Consider the following 27,678-nt stretch of genomic DNA (forward strand, 5'->3'; position numbering starts at 1 on the left):
AGCAAGCGACATGAGCTGTTTGAAGCTGTCTGTGTCCACCAGCCTAAATGACAGCATTTCATAGGCCAGTAGTTTAGAAATGCTGGCATTCAGGGCCAGGGATCGAGGGTGGCTAGGTGGGAATTTACGCTTTCTATCAAATGTTTGTGAGATGGAGAGCTGAACGCTGGCGTGTGACATGGTTGAGACGCTTGGTGACGGAGGTGGTGGTGGTGGTGTTGGTGGTACATCCCCTGTTTGCTGGGCGGCAGGTGCCAACGTTCCTCCAGAGGCGGAGGAAGAGGCCGAGGCGGCAGCAGCAGAATAGGCCGAGGCGGCAGCAGCAGAAGAGGTAGCAGGGGGAGCCTGAGTGACTTCCTTGGTTTTAAGGTGTTTACTCCACTGCAGTTCATGCTTTGCATGCAGGTGCCTGGTCATGCAGGTTGTGCTCAGGTTCAGAACGTTAATGCCTCGCTTCAGGCTCTGATGGCACAGCGTGCAAACCACTCGGGTCTTGTCGTCAGCACATTGTTTGAAGAAGTGCCATGCCAGGGAACTCCTTGAAGCTGCCTTTGGGGTGCTCGGTCCCAGATGGCGGCGGTCAGTAGCAGGCGGAGTCTCTTGGCGGCGGGTGTTCTGCTTTTGCCCACTGCTCCCTCTTTTGCTACGCTGTTGGCTCGGTCTCACCACTGCCTCTTCCTCCGAACTGTGAAAGTCAGTGGCACGACCTTCATTCCATGTGGGGTCTAGGACCTCATCGTCCCCTGCATCGTCTTCCACCCAGTCTTGATCCCTGACCTCCTGTTCAGTCTGCACACTGCAGAAAGACGCAGCAGTTGGCACCTGTGTTTCGTCATCATCAGAGACATGCTGAGGTGGTATTCCCATGTCCTCATCATCAGGAAACATAAGTGGTTGTGCGTCAGTGCATTCTATGTCTTTCACCGCTGGGGAAGGGCTAGGTGGATGCCCTTGGGAAACCCTGCCAGCGGAGTCTTCAAACAGCATAAGAGACTGCTGCATAACTTGAGGCTGAGACAGTTTCCCTGGTATGCATGGGGGTGATGTGACAGACTGATGGGGTTGGTTTTCAGGCGCCATCTGTGCGCTTTCTGCAGAAGACTGGGTGGGAGATAATGTGAACGTGCTGGATCCACTGTCGGCCACCCAATTGACTAATGCCTGTACCTGCTCAGGCCTTACCATCCTTAGAACGGCATTGGGCCCCACCATATATCGCTGTAAATTCTGGCGGCTACTGGGACCTGAGGTAGTTGGTACACTAGGACGTGTGGATGTGGCAGAACGGCCACGTCCTCTCCCAGCACCAGAGGGTCCACTAACACCACCACGACCATGTCCACGTCCGCGTCCCTTACTAGATGTTTTTCTCATTGTTATGGTTCACCACAACAACAAATATATTATTTGGCCCAATGTATTGTATTCAAATTCAGCGGGATATAAATTTGAGGCCTAGTATTTAGGCGCTGGGTGACCGGTATGGATTTAGTGACAGAATTAGACTTGGAAATGCACAGAAGCGTGTGTGTGAAGTTATTCTGAATGACCCAATGTGCACCTTGAATATTATATACCCTTTTTGGGATAGATTTCAAATAGCTCTGATATAGCAGGAACCACTAAATTATGAAATTGCTAAATTGGGAATTGTACTTCAACCCAGAACAAAAAATGTGCTTTGACGGGCACTAAATAACTTTCCCAGCTACAACAGGACAGCGGTAACGAGAGATTTAGAGGGATTTAAATTTGAGGCCTAGTATTTAGGCGCTGGGTCACCGGTATGGATTTAGTGACAGAATTAGACTTGGAAATGCACAGAAGCGTGTGTGTGAAGTTATTCTGAATGACCCTATGTGCACCTTCAATATTATATACCCTTTTAGGGATAGATTTCAAATAGCTCTGATATAGCAGAAACCACTAAATTATGAAATTGCTAAATTGGGAATTGTACTTCAACCCAGAACAAAAAATGTGCTTTGACGGACACTAAATATCTTGCCCAGCAACAACAGTACAGCGGTGGGTAACGAGAGATTTAGAGGGATTTAAATTTGAGGCCTAGTATTTAGGCGCTGGGTGACCGGTATGGATTTAGTGACAGAATTAGACTTGGAAATGCACAGAAGCGTGTGTGTGAAGTTATTCTGAATGACCCAATGTGCACCTTGAATATTATATACCCTTTTTGGGATAGATTTCAAATAGCTCTGATATAGCAGGAACCACTAAATTATGAAATTGCTAAATTGGGAATTGTACTTCAACCCAGAACAAAAAATGTGCTTTGACGGGCACTAAATAACTTTCCCAGCTACAACAGGACAGCGGTAACGAGAGATTTAGAGGGATTTAAATTTGAGGCCTAGTATTTAGGCGCTGGGTCACCGGTATGGATTTAGTGACAGAATTAGACTTGGAAATGCACAGAAGCGTGTGTGTGAAGTTATTCTGAATGACCCTATGTGCACCTTCAATATTATATACCCTTTTAGGGATAGATTTCAAATAGCTCTGATATAGCAGAAACCACTAAATTATGAAATTGCTAAATTGGGAATTGTACTTCAACCCAGAACAAAAAATGTGCTTTGACGGACACTAAATATCTTGCCCAGCAACAACAGTACAGCGGTGGGTAACGAGAGATTTAGAGGGATTTAAATTTGAGGCCTAGTATTTAGGCGCTGGGTCACCGGTATGGATTTAGTGACAGAATTAGACTTGGAAATGCACAGAAGCGTGTGTGTGAAGTTATTCTGAATGACCCAATGTGCACCTTCAATATTATATACCCTTTTAGGGATAGATTTCAAATAGCTCTGATATAGCAGAAACCACTAAATTATGAAATTGCTAAATTGGGAATTGTACTTCAACCCAGAACAAAAAATGTGCTTTGACGGACACTAAATATCTTGCCCAGCAACAACAGTACAGCGGTAACGAGAGATTTAGAGGGATTTAAATTTGAGGCCTAGTATTTAGGCGCTGGGTGACAGGTATGGGTTTAGTGACAGAATTAGACTTGGAAATACACAGTAGCGGGTGTGTGTGAAGTTATTCTGAATGACCCAATGTGCACCTTCAATATTATATACCCTTTTAGGGATAGATTCCAAATAGCTCTGATATAGCAGGAACCACTAAATTATGAAATTGCTAAATTGGGAATTGTACTTCAACCCAGAACAAAAAATGTGCTTTGACGGACACTAAATATCTTGCCCAGCAACAACAGTACAGCGGTAACGAGAGATTTAGAGGGATTTAAATTTGAGGCCTAGTATTTAGGCGCTGGGTGACAGGTATGGGTTTAGTGACAGAATTAGACTTGGAAATACACAGTAGCGGGTGTGTGTGAAGTTATTCTGAATGACCCAATGTGCACCTTCAATATTATATACCCTTTTTGGGATAGATTTCAAATAGCTCTGATATAGCAGGAACCACTAAATTATGAAATTGCTAAATTGGGAATTGTATTTCAACCCAGAACAAGAAATGTGCTTGAACGGACACTAAATAACTCGCCCAGCTACAGCACTAGGGACAGATTTAGCTGGATATAAATTTGAGGCCTAGTATTTAGGCGCTGGGTGACCGGTATGGATTTAGTGACAGAATTAGACTGGGATATGGCCAAAAAATAAACAGACTATTGCTGGTTAAATGCACTTGGTGTGACAGCTTCACCCTGATGTAGGCTTTAGCCAAAAAACAACCACACCATTGAGGGTTAAATGCACTTGGTGACAGGCGCAGCTTGCCCCTGATTTTGTATATGGCCAAAAAATGAACAGACTATTGCTGGTTAAATGCACTTGGTGTGACAGCTTCACCCTGATGTAGGCTTTAGCCAAAAAACAACCACACCATTGAGGGTTAAATGCACTTGGTGACAGGCGCAGCTTGCCCCTGATTTTGTATATGGCCAAAAAATGAACAGACTATTGCTGGTTAAATGCACTTGGTGTCACAGCTTCACCCTGATGTAGGCTTTAGCCAAAAAACAACCACACCATTGAGGGTTAAATGCACTTGGTGACAGGCGCAGCTTGCCCCTGATTTTGTATATGGCCAAAAAATGAACAGACTATTGCTGGTTAAATGCACTTGGTGTGACAGCTTCACCCTGATGTAGGCTTTAGCCAAAAAACAACCACACCATTGAGGGTTAAATGCACTTGGTCGCAGCTTGTGCTGGCGCACCACAAGACACAAAATGGCCGCCGATCACCCCAGAAAAATGAGACTGACAAACGGTCTGTGCAGCCTAAAAACAGTGAGCAATTGAGGATCAGCAGCTCAATGATCCACAGCTGCAGATCGATCAGTTAATCAAGTCCTTTGGAGGAGTTAATCTGCCTAATCTCGCCCTACTGTCGCAGCCGCAACCTCTCCCTACGCTAATCAGAGCAGAGTGACGGGCGGCGCTATGTGACTCCAGCTTAAATAGAGGCTGGGTCACATGGTGCTCTGGCCAATCACAGCCATGCCAATAGTAGGCATGGCTGTGATGGCCTCTTGGGGCAAGTAGTATGACGCTTGTTGATTGGCTGCTTTGCAGCCTTTCAAAAAGCGCCAAGAAAGCGTCACAAAAGCGCCAAGAAAGCGACGAACACCGAACCCGAACCCGGACTTTTACGAAAATGTCCGGGTTCGGGTCCGTGTCACGGACACCCCAAAATTCGGTACGAACCCGAACTATACAGTTCGAGTTCGCTCATCCCTAGTCGCCAGTTGTGTCTCCGGATGTGGATGTCGCCTTTTTCCTGCACTTGGTTTCATGTATGGATTGTCATTTATACATTGTGTTAATAAATTATATTTATATCTCATGCAATCTGGCAATTTTTATTGGCATATAGAGATTAAAATCAGGTAGCCTCTTATTTGGTTGAGTAGCCATTTGGACCCCTCAAGGTATACCTATGATTTTGTTAGTATAAATTATTTCTGTGGAAACAGTTCCTCTTTTGTCCATGGATGTATGTACCATGGGCTATGAAGGTCCGATGGTGAAAGTCCATTGTGTGCAATAAGTATATAAACCTTACTGGCCAAGAGTGTAAGGGGGCATTCACACGACTGTAGGTGTGTGCTTCAATATCTGTGTGGCTGGTCCACAAGACATACAGTAGGACACATCCTATAGTTCCTTGCAACACACAGATAACGGACACATTGAAGTAAGCGTTATGGAGTCCGTTATGGCTTTCCGTTATAACAGGGTTATAACGGAACATAACAGAATCCATAAGATGGAAGGACGGATTTGTTTTGCTGCCCATAGACTTGCATTATGACGGAATGCAAAATGGACGCCTTTAAAAGGCATTCCATTTTGCTCTCCATCCTAATAGAAGTCTATGGGAATCAAAACGGATCCGTTTGGTTCCCGTTATGCAAGACAGAAAACAAAAACGGAATGCCTCTTAAAGGCTTCAGTTTTGCATTCCATCCTATGGATTCCGTTATGTTCCGTTATAACCCTGTTATAACAGAGAGCCATAATGGACTCCATAACGCTAGTGTGGACCCACCCTTAATTTATTTATGTTTGCGGATCCTCTGTGTTCCGCAAAACACAGTCATGTGAATTCACCCTTAGCACATTCAGCTAAATGAAATAAAAGTGGTGGTGCAGATTGCAATGCACAGTAAGGACACAATTCAATAGTAGACTGCAAACATGTAATATATGAACTAAAGCTACATTCAAATTTCACAATCTAAATGAACACAAAGTACAAGGCAAACATATTTTGATCCAAATTATTTGTGCTCATCCAACACGCCAAGGAGACCTCTTTTGGATGGGTTAATTTACACAAGTCTCCCTAACACGTGTTGAGACTTTATTCAATTATTATTTACAATTGGCCACTAGGACCATCAGTGTCCCTTGATTTACACGTGTTACTAATTTTAAAAGATAGCTTTTATTTCTTGTCCTTAAAACAGTTTTCTTAGAACTCTATATTTTCTTATAATTAAAATTATCAGCATAGCCTGCCTGCCTATTGATGTTCTCACAGTAATGATTGTCGAGTTCGTCGACTAGGTGGCTCTATGCCTCTATGGTGGCTTATTTCATACGTCCTTTATTGTACAGGCGTTACTCTGCTTGTATACTACACGCTGTTGCGCCCACAGCGTGTGAGCTACTGTGCCGCCTTTCTGGACTAGACTCTTGTCCTTATATCTCCATTCTCTCATACTCAAATGCAGGTTCAGCTACTGCTGGTTAAAACCCTAACTTCACTAGCTGCCCCCCATCTTTTGGATGGGAACCTAATCTATAAAACTTTCTCTGTGTCAATGGAACTCCGATTTATTCAGGAATACTAGGTTCCACATGTATATGCTTGCTCTATGTGGTATGAGGCTACAGATCAACTAGGGCGTGCCGGCTATAGCCATACACATTGATTAAAACAGCCTGTAGAACAGCTGGGCTGGCCATTAGTGCATGGCTAGATTGAAAGCAGCCACACACCCCTAATTGCATAAAGCGCATCCTACGGAATGAAATGAAAGATTTTGATCAAAATATCTATAATTTTTGCTTAGTACCTCATGTATATAGTGAGCATAGCATTTGTTTATATATTTTATGTTTTGCAGTGTGCTACTACATTGCATTTGTCTAAAATAGCATTTTCAAGTACTATAGTTTAAAAAATAAATCTGTATTCAGCTGCTTTTCAGACAAGTGTAATACAGAGACTTTTTGTGCCCATATTATGGAGGCAAGACCTGGACCTCCTGCGGTTCAGAACCAGTTATGGCACTTTAACTCATTTTCCGATGAGCTGCAGGAGGTTCAGGTGTTCAGTCCATAACACGGGAGATATAAAGTACCCATGTTATACCCATCTGAAAGTTGCCTTAATTAATGCACTATATTAGGTTTAGGGATGTATCATTTTTATTTAGGATTACAGTTTGTATAGGGTGATGGAAAATTATATGCTATATATTTCCATATGCTTGCAAAATTTAGTTGCAGGTTTTGCATTTCTTTAAGGCAGGCTGTTCTGGTATAGAGTGCTGGGAATCGGCCGGACAAAAAACATTGCGTGCAGTGTTTTTTGCCCGGCTGATTGCTCGCATATTTGCAGGGTAACGCTAGATCTCTGCCAGACCCCATTATTGTCAATAGGGTCCATCATGCAGGTGGCAGTATCTGCCAATATCTGATCCAGAGAACTCTGTCAGGCTGTTCTCTGCTGGAACAGCCTGGCAGAAAGCTGCCGCAGAATTAAAACTAGCCTTACAGTTTTTTGTGGACTATATTTTATTTGCACTGTTGGAATATGCATTTTAGCTACAAATTTCAGTTTTAGTCCAGTTTTGCTAATCACTGTTTGCTGCAAAGTTGCTAACATGGCAGCTGTCTACTGTGTACAGTATACATTTCAAACACGTTTGTGGATGTTAGCCAAATATTAGATGGTCTCTATTTCAGTGTTTTAAGAGCACTTGATGTATATGCATGTGGTATATATGATATTTGTACACCTTAATATATTACATTTACTTTGATTTTGTGTATAACCCTCTGCTTGTATATGAGATTTTAGCTGCAAATGTTTGTTTTGATGCATTTCTTAAAATAATTCCTGGTTGTCACAAAGTCACTTGAATGTGGATATGGTTCTCAACAGTCCAACTGCAATCTTTAGGTTGTCTGCTTTCAGGAAATATATCGATTTCTTGGGGGGGGGGGCACTTACTTTTTAAGGAGTGTTATCCCCGTATTTCCTGTATTTTGTTGGTTATGACTTTTTTAAAATTTCTATCTTAAAACCAGATATCCATTTTTTTCCAGTTCTGGTGATTTTATGAAAATATGTGCATATAACTTAAAGCCTAATGCATGTATGAACTCTTCAAATGTTTATTTTAGGAGGTGTATTGCACATAACATTCTGCTTGTGTTACATTTCACTCACTAATGTCAACTTTTATGCAATTTTTATGAAAAATTGACAAAAAGTTGAATGCAGATGTCAGCAAGTATAAAGTGCTGAGTAGCGCTTTGACATTATGCCAAGCATTTACTTTCAGAAAATATTTGGGTATAAGGGGTTAGTATGATTTTTTAAGGGTGATAGTTTGTTCAAGTACTATTAACCTGCTGGCCCTCACTGAAACTTGGATTCAGAGATCTGCCACCCCTGCCGTTCTATCTTATGGTGGCTTACATTTTTCTCATGCCGCCATACCTAGGAACCGACATGTTGGTGGAGTTGGCATACTTCTTTCTCACCAATGCACCTTCTAAGCCATTCCTCCAGTAGCATCACTCACATGCCCACACCCTTAGAGTCTTCCACATACTCTCCTTGAGAGTAGCAGTAGTAGACTGACCCCTGGACCACCCAACCAATTTATGGATCCCTTTGCTGCCTGGCTTTCCAAATTCCTGTTTTCTGAATTACCAACTCTTTTTAACACAGACCCATAAAGAGCCCTATATTCCAATCTGCCTCCCAGCTTCTATCTCTAACCTCCTCTTGGCCTTTCACAACTTTTTAACTCTCAGATACATAAAGACAGTAAATATAGTAATACACTTGACCTGGTCTATTTCTGGCTTTGCTCTGTTTGTGCCTTTACTAACTCTCCGCTCCTGCTCTCTGACCAGAACCTTCTCTCCATCACTGTCACAAATCCTCATCCATCCCAGCACACGTCTACTTATCTGATATTCAGAAATCTACATGTAATTGACACTAAGAAGCTTACAGATGCTCTACACTCATCATTGTCCCCAATCTCTTTCACCTCCTGTCCTGATTTGGCTGCAAAACACTACAGTGATACCCTCAGAAGCACCATGGGTGAAATAGCACCAACTACTGTACACTCAGAACTACCTAACATAGAAAAAAGCAACCCTGGCTCATAACTTAAACTCAATTTTTTCAGCAATACTCCAGGAGTGCTGAATGCCTATGAAGAAAATCTCAGAAGATTTCCTCCTTTATAAGTTTATACTTATACTTAACTGTGCCCAATACCTTGCCAAAAGACCTATTTCCCCTTTCTCATCTCTTCAATATCCAATAATCAATAAGTTGCAGAGTTCCTGCCAGTATTCTGCAACTTCGCACAGCTATTGAAGAGGAGTGGATCGAGTCTATAGCTCAGTGGAAGCAGCCATTTAAGCCAGTCTAATCCTTTTACGAAGAGATAATGAAAATGAAGGATTCACCGCTCCGACGTTCATTTGAGCACTGGGGTGCTGATATTCCTAATTTGGAGCGTCCCACCTGGAGGAACTGAGCACCGTATGGAGATCTACTGTAATAAGTGCTCGAGATCAGCTTATTCAGATCAAGTGGATACATAGGGTATATCTAACGCCAGTGCGCCTGTGCCAAATGCGTAGCCTGTCAGACCCTTCGTGTACTAGATGTGGGGAGCCGAGAGGGACCTTATATCACATGATATGGATGTGTCCTATCATGCAACTATACTGGGGGGAGATCTGTAACTTTATTACCACAAAATTGGGACTCCCAGGGATTCATTCCCCGATAATATGCTTGTTAGGGCTGGTTTCTGAAGTGGTCCCTTCTAAATATGGTAGAAAACTACTTCGTTTACTGATGTTCTATGGTAGAAAGGTGATTCTTCTAAATTGGAAATTGCCTAAGACCCCCACTCTTGGAGGGTGGATACAACTTGTTAACGCTGACCTGCAAATGTATAAATTAACATTTGCGGCCAGAGGAACCCCGGACAGGTTTGACAAGATTTGGGGCCTTTGGCTTCACGCCCAGGATACTGTTTGAGCCCCCCCCCCCCCCCACCCCCCAGTAATGCAAAACTGTGGACATTTCAGAGTGTCCTTTTATTGTGGGCAGTCTAAGGCACACCTGTGCAATATTCATGCTGTGTAATCAGCACCATGATATCCCACACCTGTGAGGTGGGATGGATTATCTCGGCAAAGGAGAAGTGGTCACTAACACAGATTTAGACAGATTTGTGAACAATATGTTTCAGATCTTTGAGTTCAGCTCATGCAGAATAGGAGCAAATCCGAAAGTGTTACATTTATATTTTTGCTCAGTGTATCTTATATTTGCTAAATTTCTGGAAAAGGTAATTGATCTAGGGTAAGGAAATTTGGCTCTACATAAATTTTTTAGTTTCCTCTGTATTAACTTTGCAGGATAATGGGAACAACTATATGGATGTAACTTTTCTTAGACTTACAATCTATGGGGCACATTTATTTAGACCCCAGTCTTATTAAAGCCCTAAACTGGCAGTGAATCCTCTGAAGTTATGAAGAGGAGCAGACCTCTTAATTACTTCAGCGCATCCAATGCCAGTTCTAAATGTAAGACCGCTTCTGAGTGGTCTTATATTTAGACCTATTTCTACGCCTTAAACAGGTATAGAAAATGGTGAATGAGATGGACCTCCCCTTCCCTCACGATTTTAGACCTGGCGTAAGCAGGGCGAAGTCACAGATAGCGGCGCAGCGGGTAATTTTGACGTATTTCAGCATAATAAATGTGTTACTATGTTTACAAGCCTGAGGTACATATACATTCAGATTTACTACAGGAAGTAGCTATAAACATACATATTGTACACATTAGAAATTATTCACTTCTAGAATTTGCTTTATCATATACAGGTTTTTAGAACATTTGGAAATCACATATATCAAATAACCTACCTTTATATGATATTTTAACAACATCTTTAATCATTTTCCTATATGATCTTTTGATGTGGTGTACATTTCCTTGAAGAAGGGTGTGTAATAGTTTTTCATTTTCCTCTTCAGTTGTTCGATCACTAGAAATCCTTTTCTTTAGAATATGCTCTGGAAAAAATTAATAATAAAATAATCACTTGGCTGTTTTCATACCTCAGACCAGACCTAAAAACTAACCCTTTACAGACCTTAGACCGAACATTCAGATACTTATATTCACCCGTTCATGTACTTTCCTCTACTGCCACAATGTTGTTCAGCAGTGGCTCAAGAATCATGGTCACAGAGGGTGTGAAACCTACCAGGCTCAGAGAGTTAGGGCATGCACTACTTTCAGCTGTATCTGCCTCTTCAGGCTCCTGCCTGTCCTGCTTCTCATCAGATATAGAACTGTATTTCATCCATCAGCCATCATCACTGGCCTTAGCTGTGAACACAATTGCAGGGCACTCCAAAGATGTGTGCCCGGCTTGCTTTCCTGTTATTCCTTGGCTGGCTAATGGTCCATCCTCCCAATATCTCCCACTGCATCAAAGGCCATAAGTGTTGCTCAGGCCCCAGACATGCCTCTCGTCTCAGTTTCCTACTCTGGAGACAGATCTCCTCTCTAATTAAATGTAGCTAAGATACTTGTTCCAAGGAGATGGTTTCAAAAAGATCCTCCGACATTGAATGACTGGTTCTTCCGAATTTTTCAAAGTCTATAATTTTGAAAGGAAAAGATGGCTTACTATACACAAACCAGAGAAGTTTGAGAAAATCTGGGAAAAGTGGATAACAGCTTTGAAATCGGACACTTTTTCTTTTGTGGGTTATACTGCTGGACACTAACTTTACCTAGGTAGGTTAGGTTTCAATAGTGACTAGTGTATTATTATAGTCACACTCGCTTAAGTAAGATAGGACAGTTTACTTCATGCTTAGTTTGGACGATGATGCTGTGGTATTGATCACTAATCCTGCTCCCCCCTTCCTACCCTAATTCTCCTTCCATCTTACCCTTTTCCCTCCCATTTATTTTGAGGCTGATTTGTATGATCTACAGTGATATTCTGCTTTTGTCTATTTGTGATATGATGTATGTGATTTGCTCAGATTATGTAATCTGATTTGTACTTATGAAAAAAAATATTTGCGCCTGGATCGCCCGTAGAGTATCCGTAATTATAAGTATCCTTATAATGTGCGTCAGTACAAAAAGTGCCCCTTGATGTGTGCAAGTATAAAATACCCCATTATGTATTCCCCCAAAAAGTGTGGGGGGCACTATGGGGGTATCTGCTGGGGGCATTTTTACTGGCACATCTGGTGGACATTATGGGGGCATCTTCTACTGGTATATTATGGGGACAGTATCAACTCAGCCTTACAGGTCAATGTTAGCTTTAAGAAGAAGCGCACTTCTTTTACACCCTTGTCAGCTGATTCCACATAGATGTCTTCAGAACCTGTTCTATTAAACGCTTATACAAGTAGAGCCCCTCTGACAGAGTGGAGAGGGTGTCAGCAGTAAGTTTGTGTTGACGTCACTGATTAATTTGCCCTTCCTCTGATCTGCCAGAACAATAAACCACAAAAAACGGATCCTGTCTGTGGGGCATACGCATTCACTCGGTCAGCATTTGCTCAATAATCCATCAGTATTGCTAATGCCAAAAAAAACAGGAATGGATCTAAAACAGAGATGACACGTGAATGGAATATTTGCATGTCTTCTGTGTTTTGTACCCACTCCTGCTTTTGGCTACCAAATCATAAGCCAATTCTGATGGGACCATACAAGCCTTTCAGCTGCTACAAAGCACATCACATTTTCCTTCCTTCTGACAGATCAGAAGAAAGGTCAAATACATGATGATGTCAGCAAGGCCGAAAGCCAAAATAGTGGACCAGTCATAAAGTGGGGATGGTGGGAACAGCATGAGAAGTCCACAGAGTGGACCTATGACATACAGTAGTCGTGAGGTGGAAGTAGCATAAGGAGACCACAGAGTGGACCAATGATAGGGTCTGGTGGTGGCAGCAGTATGAGGAGGCCACCGAGTGGTACACTGACAGAGTCTGGAGTTGACAGCATCAGGAGAACTGTCCGAATGTGGAGGTGGCAGCAGCAGCAAGAGTGGCCCAATGACAGAGTGTGGGGGTTGCAGCAGCATGAGGAGGCCACAGAGTGGCTCAATGACAGAGTGAGGAGGAGGCAGCAGCACGAGGAGACCAAAGAGTGGCACAATGACAGAGTCTGGAGGTGGTAGCAGCAGCAGCATCAGGAGGAGGCCACACAGTGGCACAATGACCGAGCATGGAGGTGTCAGCAGCATGAGGAGACCACAGAGCGGCACAATGACAGAGTGTGGAGAAGGACCTCAGGGGACATTTTTATGCGTCTTAAAGGGAAATTCTCAGAAATGTGTCCTGTTGGAGCCTAGAAAAATGTTAATTTAGGCCACGGGAGTATGTTGTTCCAATGTCGTTTGCCACTATCTGTAGCAGAGGTAATGTAGAAAAACTGCAAACCAATGCTGCACTACCCAAATGCACTATATATAAAGTATATAAATGGTATATCACACCCCTGCTTCAATCATTTTTTGGGGGGGCAACTGGTATATCACACCAGTAGAAATTATTTGTTCCAATGGCGTTTGTCCCTATCTGTAGCTGAGGTAATGCAGCAAAATCGCAAACCAATGCTGCACTACCCAAATGCACTATATAGAAAGTATATGATTGGTATATAACACCCCTGCTTCAATCAGGTTTTTTGGGGGGGCAACTGGTATATGACACCAGCAGAAATAATTTTTTCCAATAGCGTTTGGCACACTGTGTAGCTGCAGTATGGCAGCAGAACCGCACACAACTGCTGCACAATACAAATGCACTATAATATACTTTTTATGTTAGAAAGTTTATTATAAGTATATTACACCCCTCTGTGTATCACACCTATCGATATAACACCTATACCAGTCCTTAAAAGGACTTTTGTGGCCCTATTAGCTAGCGTTTGGTGTCACTAATAGTCGGTCCCTGCTCCACACAGTAACCTCTCCCTAAACTGGCAAAAGACTTAATGTAAAATGGCGGCCATATCAGGTTTATTTATAAGGTAGGGGGTATGTCCATGTGCTGAAATGTCTCAATTGGCTGTACTGTACCACCTGATGGATGTGTCATAGGTCAAACTTCTTCACAATGTAAAAGTATATGGCGCTGGCGGATATCGCCATATGCTTGTCCGTTCGTAGAAACGCGAACGAGCAACGTTCGCCGTGAAACTACCGCCGGGCGAACCGCAAGGCCATCTCTATCTGCCACTCTCCTGTGCAGGGTCTGGCACTTCTCTGGCTGACATACTGTTAGCTAAACTAAATAAATAAAAATGATATTTAAACACCATTAAAAGTGCCGAATATATTTTTCTTTTTGTACGGAAATAGGCCACTAAACCCTTTCACAACATATAACTGCAAAAGTGAACTGCGTACATATTTTTATTTTTGTACCGAAATACATCATTAAACGCTTTCACCACATATAACTGCAGAAGTGAACTGAGAATATATTTTTCTTTTTGTAATTAAATACGCCACTAAACGCTTCCACCACATATAACTGCAAAAGTGAACTGCGTACATATTTTTCTTTTTGTACCGAAATACATCATTAAACGCTTTCACCACATATAACTGCAGAAGTGAACTGAGAATATATTTTTCTTCTTCTATTGAAATTCGCCACTAAACGCTTCACCACATATAACTGCAGAAGTGAAGTGCGTTTATATTTTTCTTTTTGTCATGAAATACGCCACTAAATGCTTTCGCCACATATAGCTGCAGAAGTAAACTGCATATATACTTTTCTTTTTGTACTGAAATACGCCACTAAACGCTTTCACCACAATTAAATACAGAAGTGAACTGCGTATATATTTTTCTTTTTCCACAGATATAAGCCACTAAAAGCTTTTTACCATAGCACTTGTACCTCAAGAACAAAATGCTGGAATGACAGAGCTGTATTATTTCTATTTGGATCCCCAAATAATCTTTCCCTGCACTTGTAAATCGTTTTTTTTTCACAATTAGGTTTTTCCTATCACTGTCCCTAGCACCTTCAGACGTCTCTCCCTGCACTAAGAAGCTGTGAAATGATTCCCTATTCCAGTGTTTCCCAACCAGTGTGCCTCCAGCTGTTGCAAAACTACAACTCCCAGCATTGCTGGACAGCCTTTGGCTGTGCGGGCATGCTGGGAGTTGTAGTTTTGCAACAGCTGGAGGCACACTGGTTGGGAAACACTGCCCTATTCTTTCCCTGCACTTATAAATCGTTTTAAGTTAGTTTTTTTTACAATGAGGTTTTTCCTATTGCTGTCCCTAGCGCCTTCTCACATCTGTCCCTGCACTCAGAAAGCTGGAAAATGTCTGAATCCAAGATGGCTGAGGATATTTATAGGGCTGTGACATCAGAGGGCTGGCTGTTGATTGGCTGCATGCATAGCATTATGGGTCATCCCGCCTTCCCAGAGTTCCTAGCCCCATGTCCTCACACATGTAGCCGCCATTTAATAAAAAATTGCTTTTCGTTACCACGAAGCACAAGGAAATTTGCATTTGTTGCATATAGAATTTTTCCCGAAATTTGGATTGAATTCTACTTCGTCAGCTTTGATCACACTGTCTATACCAGGGATGGGCAAACTCAGCCCTCTAAATGTTGTAAAAGTACAAATCCCATCATTTGCAGTCTGCCTACAGCTATCAGTCTACAGCAGGGCATGATGGGATTTGTAGTTTTAAAACAGCTGGAGGGCTGAGTTTGCCCATCCCTGTTCTATACTATCTGTGCATAGAATCTCCAGTGTCCATCTCCATCTCAGAGCCTGATGCAGCTTCAGCCTGTTTTTCCTGCCTCCTGCTTGCAGTACCTGAGAGGGGGAAACCTAACAGAAGCAGGAGGCAGGGGAGGCAGACTGAAGCTGCATCTTATAATGGGAAATGTTGGCTGCATTAGGGGAGTCATAATTGACAAAAAGAAAGAATCAACATGGCACATCAACTGAAAACAGGTATACACAATGCATATGTAAGAGCATCTACATTATCCTTTACTATATTGAAAAAAAATGCAGAAGTGCTTCTTTAAATTTGTGAAATACCTTTTATCTCTTACTTACCTATAATTTCTTTGAATGTGTTATTTTCTATATCCAGTGAAATAGTCCCTCTTTGAAAACACGTTCTTAACTCAAACAAACTATGCAAGGTAAGCGTGGTAACATGGGGTTTACTCCATCTTTCTCCTCCATCTTCAGTTTTCTCTTCAAATTTTATCCACCTGTAGAAAAAAAAACGAACAAAAAAAAACTAATACATTAGATCCTGAAGAAGGAGTTGTCGGACTAAAAAATATTCTGTATTTTTCAAACCAGAACCTGGATCTACATACTTTAGTAATTTCATGTAATTAAACATTTTTTATAGCCGCTAAGTTTTATTTGCAAATGTGTATCTCTATACCTCCACCTGCTGATTGTTCTGTTTCTTATTTCTCTGTCCATCTCACTGAGGTGGACATACATGCTCAGTTCCATCAGTAACCCCTCCAGGACCCTGTGATTTTCTGCTTTTGCATTTTCGTTTTTCATTCTCTGCCTTCCTGAGGCAATAACTTTTTTTTTCCATTCGCATTGCCGTATGAGGGCTTGTTTTTTGTGGAACAAGTCATACTTGTTAATACCACCACTTACTATTGCATACATATAGTAGGAAGCTGTAAAATTCCAAATGGGGAGGAATTGGAAAAATTCAGTTTTGTGGGTTTTATTTCTACAGTGTAGCTTATGCGGTAAAACGTACCATTTACATTAATTCTACGGGTCAGTTTGGAAAAAAATATATATATTTTCATCGCCATATTCTCTATAAGATGGAATATCTATGCATTAAAGGGAACCTGTCACCGGGATTTTGGGTATAGAGCTGAGGACATGGGCTGCTAGTTGGCCACTAGCACATCTGCAATATCCAGTCCCCATAGCTCTGTGTGCTTTTATTGTGTAAAAAAAACGATTTGATACATATGCAAATTAACATAAAAGAGTCATATCTTACTTGTGTGACCAGAGAAGAGTCATATTTTCAAGCTCTGACTCATCTCAGGTTAATTTGCATCTGTATCAAATCGTTTTTTTTTACACAATAAAAGCGCACAGAGCTATGGGGACTGGGTATTGCGGATGTGCTAGTGGCCATCTAGCAGCCCATGTCCTCAGCTATATACCCAAAATCCCAGTGACAGGTTCCCTTTAAAGGATACAGGGTTCTGTATAATCCAATGCAATGCTGCCACCTGCAGGCCTCGATTAGAATATAACCGTAATCAGCCTGGAAGTCTTGTACAGGCTCAGGACTATTACTAGTATGGGGCACCTTCCCCGATATCCGCCAAGGAAACGAGGCCGAGGTTGGGGAGCACGTGGCTCCCAGTTTTAGCGCCAACATTTGCCATGGTCACATTTGGCCACGGCATCTGAGGGATTAAATGGCTGCGATCAGCCTTATCGACGACTGGAGATATTAGCCCCGAACAAAAACCAGGAGGATATTGTGATCGTAGGTGGATAAGAATAGGCATTTCTATAATGGGCCGCCTGTTCCGTTCCGCAAATTGCGGAAGGCACACGGGCGGCTTCTGTGTTTTGCGGATCTGCAATTTGCAGACCGCAAAAAACGGAACGGTCGTGTGCATGAGGCCTTTATCATTCCACCTGATAATTCTGGTCTAGAGAGCCTTTCTAAGTTTACGCCCTCTACAGGATTTGATCAGGTTTTTGTTTTTGCCACAACCAAAATGCAGCGTAGCCGTGATGTGTGGCAGCACCTTTAGGCCCCTTTCACACGAGCGAGTTTTCTGCGCGGGTGCGATGCGTGACGTGATCACATAGCACCTGCACTGAATTCTGACCCAATCATTTCAATCTGACCCAATCATTTCAGACACGTTGTGTCTGGATGTACGAATAAAAGATTTTTTGATACTGCGACATGCTGCCGAAGCCATCTTCTTTTCCATCTATCCTTAGGAAAGGTCATTAATATCAGATTGGCTGTTCTCAAGTAGCTTCAGCACAGGGCCGGCGCCACCCATAAGCAGAGTAGGCAACCGCGTAGAGCACACTCTGCCTGGGGGCGCCGGCCGCCGCCTGCGCCCCGCCCCCTACTTGTGTCATCCATCTGACATCATCTCCTTCCGTTCTTGCCGGCCAGATGCGCTCCGATGAGTTCACTACGGGCAGAGAGAGCGGCACCCAGCTGAGACACCCTGGTGTATTTAAATCTCATCTAGGCTTTCTGTCAGAAAAGTTTCTCGTGGGATTCGAACTCACGACCTTGACACATCTAAGCCAAGGCATTTACCCTCACAGCCATGAAAGCTGTATTACTAGTTGCTTAAAAAAAATAATAATAAGACTTCTACTGTAGGTAACTTTGATACCTAGTGTACATCCATACACATGTCAGCTGCCCCAACACACCCAGCTCTAATACATCCATACACAGTGTACTGGGGCAGCTGTCATGTGTATGGATGTACACTATCAAAGTTACCTACAGTAGAAGTCTTATATTTTTTTTTTTTTAAGCAATTGATAATACAGCTTTCATGGCTGTGAGGGTAAATGCCTTACCTCTGATGTGTAAAGGTTGTGAGTTCGAATCCCAGGAAAACTTTTCTGAAAGTGTTTTTTTTTTTTTTAATACCGGACTGTTACTTTACTGCCACGGGGGAGGGGGGGCTATTGGCACCATGATACTGGCACATGGAGGGGGGAGGAGAGAGGCACTTTATACTGGCACATTAGGGGGCAGGGGGAGAGGATGGCACTATGATATTATCACATGGGGGGGGGCAAGAAATGGACATGAATCATGAGGGGCAGAAATGTGAAATGATGGGGAGGGGGCAAGAGATGGACATGAATTATGAGGGGCAGAAATGTGAAATGATGGGGGGGGGGGGGCAAAATGTACATTTGCTTCTGTTGACAAAAATCCTTGCACCAGCGCTGACTTCGGGCGCGCAATCCCACGATATTATACATAAATGACCATAGTCGGACTGGCACAGGGTACACGACCATAGTTAAATGTTGCATGCAATAGGTGGCTGAAAAAGGGACGGAAAAAGGGGTGTGGTCAATGGGCGGAGTCAAGGGGGCGGCAAAATTAGCTTTTGCCTAGGGTGGCAAAAATCCTTGCACCAGCCCTGCTTCAGCACCAGAAATAGGCACCGACAATACATGGCTCTGTCCACTGTGTAGTGGTCAGAGCTGGTTACTGCAGTGCTACTCCCATTCATTTCAATGTGATAGACCAAAACAATGTAACACTGCTACATTGTTAAAGTTAGCATAAGTAACGTCAAAAGAGCAACGATCATGGTCGCAGAGGGTGTGAACATGATCGGGTGCAGTGGGGGATGCGAGGCCCGCTGCATTCACATGTAACGGGGCCCAATACTTTCATTGTACTTCATGTCAGGACCCGTCAAAGTGCTCATCACAGCAGCATTCCATCCACTCGGTCTGGCATCTATCAGGACCCAGCGCTGCCCTACTAGTAGTATTCACAAATTAAGTGAGGGGGCAGAGCCTGACTAGTATCAGTTAGGCTCCACCCACCCATGTCATAAGTGATACTACTAGTAGGGCAGCACTGGGGCCTGATAAATGCTGGACCGAGTGGATGGAATGCTGCTGTGATGAGCCCTCTGATGGGGCCCGGCATTAAGTACATTGACAGTGCTGGGCCCCATTGCATATTACTGGAAGCACAATAGGAGATACGATTACTAAGTGCATTGTGGGAGCAATATTATTACTGGGGCACCACAGGGTTTATTTTTATTACCGGGGTCACTAAAGGTACATTTTTAATATTGAGTCACTATGGAGTCATTATTATTACCGGGGACACTATAAAGCAGGCACTATAGGGGCCTTTTTACTGGGGGAATTATGGGGAGCATTACTATTACTGAAGGCACTGTCAGGGGCACTATTTATACTGGTAGCACAACCAGGGCATTTTTATTGCTGGGGCCACTATAAGTGTAAATGTTAATAACTAGGAAACTGTAGGGGACATTACAGGGTGCCTATAGCTATATGGGCACTATAGGGGGGCATTAAACATTAACCACTGGGGGTCTCATAGGGTACACTATAACTACTGGGGACACTATAAAGGTGGATAAATACTACTGGAGGCACTACAGAGGGGGCTCATTAATACTATGGTGGGAATTATTATTGAGTACAATATGGAGGGCACTATCACTAACAGGGGCGCTCTCGGGGAACAGTATCATAATTGGGGGCATTGTGGGGGGCACTATTACTAATAAGGGCACTCTGGGAGAGAATTATTACTATTGGTAGGACTTTTATATTACTATAGGGGGACTAATCTGTTTGGCAATATCATGTCAGCTGTTTAATATTTGGGGCATAAGCAGGATAATATTATTGGGGCAGCAGGGTGGGAGGATGATAATCACAGACAAGGGAGGAACCTAGGATTTCTGTTTGGTAGACTCTGGAGACATCTTTTATGAGACACTCGATGTAATAGGTATGTGATGCTGTGTTTTCCTGTATGTTTGTAGTGTAGCAAGTGTAATATATATATTTGGTGCTAGGGTATGTGTGTGTGTGTGTGTGAGAGAGGAAGGGCGGATACTTCAAGAATATGGCACATATGCATTAGAGCTTGGGCCAAGGATCTTTTGAGACCGTAACAACGCCCGTGCTCCTTGGTATACACAGACAATGCGCTGTAGTCCTGTGCTGTATCTATGCCACAGAGGCAATTAGTGCTTGAGGAGCCCAGGGGAGGAGGTGTCTGCTAGCTTACAGGCAGCTGTGGCCATCCTACTCATCCTCAATCTCCTATTCAGTATAGGGAGGAACAATCATTATACCACTGCTCTTGCCTATACTGAATCACTGTTTGCCGGCAGCAGATGTGACGACTGCAAATGTTGATTTTTTTACCTGTCAAAAGATTTGGATTGCCCGGTGAATGAGTGTTTTCTCATTCATTGGGCAATCGGTGACAGTATTAGACTGCTAAATGATCGCTAACAAACGTTACTAGGAATGCTCATTAGCGTTTATCTGCCCAAAACATCGGCAGGTGTAATACACCCTTTAGTTTGAGTTAAGTTTGACCTTGATGTTACTTAGTTCTGTTATCATTGTTGATGTTGCTGGGTGGGCTTTGATAGCTAGTGTACATGCTGGCGGAATGCTCATGGATTGCTGGTGTACATGCCGGCGCTGAGGTGGGGGGCTGATAGTGCTGGATACAGAGGGTGATGAACGGTTTGGGAGTGAGTTATATGACATGTCCAGGGTGGGACCTTTAAGTTCCCATCATGCATAGACTACCAGCTGACAAGCAGCCATTGCTTTGGAAGGGCAGATGGTGGAGCCATGGTCCACACATGGTGTAGACGTTGTGGGTTTGTGTAGTGATCAGCGACAGCGTACTACAACACATTCAAACATATTATAGGGAGGGGGGCCCTGATCCAAAATTTGCCCTGGGGCCCAAAAAATTCTAGTTACGTCACTGAGTAAATTGCAAGAGATACTACTACTAATGTTTTCTTTACTTCACCCTCCAACATGCATTTGACATAGCTTATTCTGGGGGTGCTGGGGTAAAAGGTCAGGGAAGAGCATTATAAAGGACCAGGACATATGGGAACAGATTAGTGTAAAATTCACAGCAACCTGTTACTGTCCTTTGAAGTACATGCCCCAGAACCATGTTAGATAAAGATGTACCCACCACCAGTATGGCAAATCTTATGGTAAAACCCTATACCATGTATATATCTGAATGGTCTTTGTAGGAATTATGATTATTGGAGTAGGTTTGGTTTTCCTACTGCTCACATTTTAGAGAGGATTAGTAAATGTGGCCTATTTTTTAGAATAATTAGTTTTAATCTCATCATATTCTGAGAGCCATAGTTTTTTAATTTTTTCATCAACTGAGCTTTGTGATGACCATAGGAACACAGTGACACTCCACTTACGTGTCAATGTCAGTACTTCTGATAAATATGTTAGATGCTGCAGTCATTATTGCCCACCCCACAAGTTAAATAATGGCATTCTCCAATGTACAGTACATGTATGTGAAGACAGGAAGGGATGAAACACAAACTGGTGCATCTTTTTGTGTAGATGGCACATTACTTTGTATTCTGTTAACAGTAACCTAAGGTATGACAGTTTGCTATTATTAAGACTATACTGCAGGGATGGTCAACCTGCGGCTCTCCAGCTGTTGTAAAACTACAATTCCCACCATGTCTTGCTGTAAGCTGATAGCTGTAGGCAGTCTGGGCATCTTGGGAGTTGTAGTTTTGCAACAGCTGGAGAGCCGCAGGTTGGCCATCCCTGCTATACTGTATGTAGTGTACATATTTTTATGTAACAAATTTATTTCTCATACTCACGTTAAGGCAAACCTCTGGTTCGGCTTACAATTTTAACATAATATAGGGAATACTTGTATAATAATAGAATAAAGCACCTAGTGCCCCAGTTTCTAGTCCTTCTGCCATAGATTCAGAAATGTTGTCTCCTTTACATTCATGTACTATGGTCACTTTTTCAGTCTACCATTTGCACACTGTGCTTCAGTAGTCTGAGATGCTACCCTCACCCGATTCTTGGATTAGTGACAAATGCCTGATTGCTGGAGGCTACACTGCTAGGAGCACCGCAATCAACAGAATCACTACCCCTGACTCGTTCCATCTGACCTTTCTCTGTGTAAGCCCCAGGAAAAAAAAAGAAGAAAATAGGCACTCTTTAAAACATTAAAAAAATGAATAGATTATATAAAACTATTAAAATATATTTTTTTTGGGGGGGGGGTGGGGAACCAAAGACTGGTTTAAAGTCTAAAAAGATGGCTACAGAGTCTTGCTATGATGTTTTTGTAGTGACAGTGGTGTTTTAATCAAAAATCAAAATGCTCTAGGTATCAAAAAACACCAGCTAAATGCAAGTGAAAAATAGTGGTAAATTAAAACTGCCACTAGAAAATGTACATAAAGCTTGAGGAACAAAGCATTTCGAGTGTGAAGGACAGATTCTCACATGTAAAATTTGTTGCAGAAATGTGAGCTTCTCCCCGGTCTCAGATTGAACATTTGTGAAAGAAAATCTGTTCTGTTTATCTTAACAGGATTGTTTCTGCAGCATATACATGGATCTTTAGAAAAATGAATTTGAAAATACTAACTGTAGCTATAATAATAAGAGCAACAGCAACTATACCTTGCAGTTTCCTTCCATATTACATCTTCGTGTACTGTGACAAGTTCATTAAGTTGTGTAAAAAGGACACTTTTGTCTTCAGCCTCCTCTTCTTGGTCACCTACATGAAATCTGACCTCAGTGTTTTCTGCTACTGAAGCTGTCCTGGGATGAAATATACTGCGACTTGGTTCCTGAGACAGAATGATAGAACTCCGACTTCTCAGTCCACCAGTCTGTCCATAATTCCCATTTTGAAAATGTTGCAATTCAATATCTTGATAATCAAGAAATCTATCATTTTCTTCTAGTTTCATTTTAGAAATGACTAAGACAAAGCTGAGAATATCTAAATATTGACGTGAAAAAAGAACCATTCACCTTATATACTGAATCATATCAGCCTGATGTTTACACTAAACATTCATAGCCTTGAAATACAACCAGGTCTGAAAATGCCTGTCTTAACAACCTAGGACTAGCTGCTTGAAAGAACAACAAAACAAATACTTGCACTTTATTGTGGAACTGTTTTCTTCATAACATAAAAGCAATGTCTCTCTCTCTATACATATATATATATATATATATATATATATATATATATATACACACACACAGTTAGGTCCATATATATTTGGACACTGACACAAACTTTGTATTTATTATCTGTTTACTAAAACATATTCAAGTGATAGTTATATAATGGATATGGACATAAAGTCCAGACTTTTAGCTTTAATTTGAGGGTATCCACATTAAAAATGGATGAAGAGTTTAGGAGTTTCAGCTCCTTTACATGTGGCACCCTGTTTTTAAAGGTAATTTTAAAAGTAATTGAACAATTGGCTCAAAGGCTGTTTCATGGGCAGGTGTGGGCAATTCCTTCATTATTTAATTCTCAATCACATAAAAGGCCTGGAGTTGATTTGAGGTGTGGTGCTTGCATTATGAAAATGTTCCTAAGAAGTAAAAATGCGGTCAAATGAGTACTCCATGCAGGTGAAACAAGCCATCCTTTCTCAGCGAAAACAGAAAAAGCACTAGTGACCTCAACAATGTAAAAAGACCTGGACGCTCACGGAAGACAACAGTGGTGGATGATCGCAGAATAATTACCATGGTGAAGAAAACCCCTTCACAACAGCCAACCAAGTGAAGAACACTCTCCAGGATATAGGCGTATAAATATCAAAATCTACCATAGAGAGAAGACTGCATGAAAGTAAATACAGAGGGTTCACTGCACGGTGCAAGCCACTCATAAGCCTCAAGAATAAGAAGGCTAGATTGGACTTTGATAAAAAAAAAAGAAAAACATCTTAAAAAAAACAGTACACTTCTGGAAGAACATTCTTTAGACAGATGAAACCAAAATAATCCTCTACCAGAATGATGAAAAGAAAAAAGTATGGTGAAGGCATGGTACAGCTCATGATCCAAAGCATACCACATCATCTATAAAACACTGCGGAGGCAGTGTGATGGCTTGGGCATGCATGGCTGCCAGTGACACAGGACAGAAGCAGCTGTATGAATTCTGGGGTTTTCAGAGACATACAGCACTATGTGCTCAAATCCAGCCAAACTGATTGGTCGGCGTTTCATAATACAGATGGACAATGACCCAAAACATAAAGCCAAAGCATCCCAGGAGTTTATTAAAGCAAAGAAGTGGAATATTCTTGAATGGCCAAGTCAGTCACCTGATCTGAACCCAATAGAGCATTTCACTTGTTAAAGACTAAACTTCAGACAGAAAGGCCCACAAACAAACAGCAACTGAAAACCGCTGCAGTAAAAGCCTGGCAGAGCATTTAAAAGGAGGAAACTCAGCGTCTGGTGATGTCCATGAGTTCAAGACTTCAGGCAGTCATTGCCAACAAAGGGTTTTCAACCAAGTATTAGAAATTAAAATTTTATTGACAATTATGTAATTTGTCCAATTACTTTTTAGCCCCTGAATGAAGGCATTAAGTTTAAAAAATGCTTTAGTTCCTCATATTTTTATGCAATCATTTTGTTCAGCCCACTGAATTAAAGTCTGAACTTCAACTGCATCTGTTGTCTCTGTCCAAATATATATGGACCTAACTGTGTATGTGTGGGTATATATATAGTACAGACTAAAAGTTTGGACACACCTTCTCATTCAAAGAGTTTTCTTTATTTTCATGACTATAAAAATTGTAGATTCACACTGAAGGCATCAAAACTATGAATTAACACATGTGAAATTATATACTTATCAAAAAAGTATGAAATAACTGAAAATATGTCATATTCTAGGTTCTTCAATGTAGCCACCTTTTGCTTTGATTACTGCTTTGCACACTCTTGGCATTCTCTTGATGAGCTTCAAGAGACAGTCACCTGAAATGGTTTTCACTTCACAGGTGTGCCCTGTCAGGTTTAATAAGTGGTATTTCTTGCCTTATAAATGGGGTTGGGACCATCAGTTGCGTTGTGGAGAAGTCAGGTGGATACACAGCTGATAGTCCTACTGAATAGACTGTTAGAATTTGTATTATGGCAAGAAAAAAGCAGCTAAGTAAAGAAAAACGAGTGGCCATCATTACTTTAAGAAAAGAAGGTCAGTCAGTCCGAAAAATTGGGAAAACTTTGAAAGTGTCCCCAAGTGCAGTCATAAAAACCATCAAGCGCTACAAAGAAACTGGCTCACATGCGGACCTCCCCAGGAAAGGAAGACCAAGAGTCCCCTCTGCTGCGGAGGATAAGTTCATCCGAGTCACCAGCCTCAGAAATCGCAGGTTAACAGCAGCTCAGATTAGAGACTAGGTCAATGCCACACAGAGTACTAGCAGCAGACACATCTCTAGAACAACTGTTAAGAGGAGACTGTGTGAATCAGGCCTTCATTGTAGAATATCTGCTAGGAAACCACTGCTAAGGACAGGCAACAAGCAGAAGAGACTTGTTTGGGCTAAAGAACACAAGGAATGGACATTAGACCAGTGGAAATCTGTGCTTTGGTCTGATGAGTCCAAATTTGAGATCTTTGGTTCCAAACACCGTGTCTTTGTGCGACGCAGAAAAGGTGAATGGATGGACTCTACATGCCTGGTTCCCACCGTGAAGCATGGAGGAGGAGGTGTGATGGTGTGGGGGTGCTTTGGTGGTGACACTGTTGGGGATTTATTCAAAATTAAAGGCATACTGAACCAGCATGGCTACCACAGCATCTTGCAGCGGCATGCTATTCCATCCGGTTTGCGTTTAGTTGGACCATAATTTATTTTTCAACAGGACAATGACTCCAAACACACCTCAAGGCTGTGTAAGGGCTATTTGGCCATGAAGGAGAGTGATGGGGTGCTGCGCCAGATGACCTGGCCTCCACAGTCACCGGACCTGAACCCAATCGAGATGGTTTGGGGTGAGCTGGACCGCAGAGTGAAGGCAAAAGGGCCAACAAGTGCTAAGCATCTCTGGGAACTCCTTCAAGACTGTTGGAAGACCATTTCAGGTGACTACCTCTTGAAGCTCATCAAGAGAATGCCAAGAGTGTGCAAAGCAGTAATAAAGCAAAAGGTGGCTACTTTGAAGAACATAGAATAGGACATATTTTCTGTTGTTTCATACTTTTTTGATAAGTATATAATTTCACATGTGTTAATTCATAGTTTTGATGCCTTCAGTGTGAATCTACAATTTTCATAGTCATGAAAATAAAGAAAACTCTTTGAATGAGAAGGCGTGTCCAAACTTTTGGTCTGTACTGTATATATATATATATATATATATATAATGAAAAAATTGGACTGCACTCCAGACGGTTCCTTGTAGTAAAACGAGTAAAGTTTATTCACACATGTGATAGCAGCAAAAAAGCGTCGTTTCGGCTCAACATGAGCCTTTTTCAAGCTTGAAAAAGGCTCATGTTGAGCCGAAACGTCGCTTTTTTGCTGCTATCACATGTGTGAATAAACTTTACTCGTTTTACTACAAGGAACCGTCTGGAGTGCAGTCCAATTTTTTCATTATATTGAAGTGGGTAAGATCCAGTTACCGTACTTGGACTTTGCACCCGCCTGCCATTGCTTTTAAGGTGGTGCTGCCAGTTATTTTTGTCTGTATATATATATATATAGCTGAGTGTATGTGTGTGTTTATGTACGGTATGTCCGCTAAAGGAATCAGCACCGTTGCATTTACAATCACAAAATTTGGCACACAGGTACATCAGGTGTCCGGGAAGGTTTTAGCCCAGGTCTCAGATCTCTAGGACGTACCGTTCCTGAGATATTCACCAAAAACGCATTAGCCAATGGAAACTTGGTCACATGACCCTTATCAGCCAATAGAAGCTCGCAGGCCGTTATCGTTAGCCTCCACATACAGTTTTACTCCAGGTTTCCATAACAACCCAGGATAATCGCTATTGAAGTAAAGCCATGGCCTAATAGCACTTAGTACCTTATTTCAAGATGAGCCTTTGTTCCAGCAATAGATGCTTTCATCCTCTGAAAATCCAGTTTATTTGGTATGCAAATGAGCCAGTAAGGTGCTCAGAAGGGCGTCACTATTGCAGGAAGGAGCCCAGACACGCCCCCTG

General features: G+C 42.1%; 1 protein-coding gene across 1 annotated transcript in view; it reads right to left on the bottom strand.

The window, feature by feature from the left end:
• Positions 1-23,419, bottom strand: part of SLC4A9 (solute carrier family 4 member 9) — a 194,841-nt gene extending 171,422 nt beyond the window's left edge. The window contains exons 1-3 of the mRNA XM_044280915.1: positions 23,124-23,419; positions 15,936-16,096; positions 10,734-10,864 (exon numbers count right to left, since the gene is read on the bottom strand). Coding sequence (XP_044136850.1) covers positions 10,734-10,864; positions 15,936-16,096; positions 23,124-23,419 — 588 coding nt within the window. The remainder of the gene's footprint in view (positions 1-10,733; positions 10,865-15,935; positions 16,097-23,123) is intronic.
• Positions 23,420-27,678: the final 4,259 nt, after the last annotated feature.

Source organism: Bufo gargarizans, chromosome 2 (genome assembly GCF_014858855.1).
Source record: "Bufo gargarizans isolate SCDJY-AF-19 chromosome 2, ASM1485885v1, whole genome shotgun sequence".
In the NCBI taxonomy this organism is placed as follows: Eukaryota; Metazoa; Chordata; class Amphibia; order Anura; family Bufonidae; genus Bufo; species Bufo gargarizans.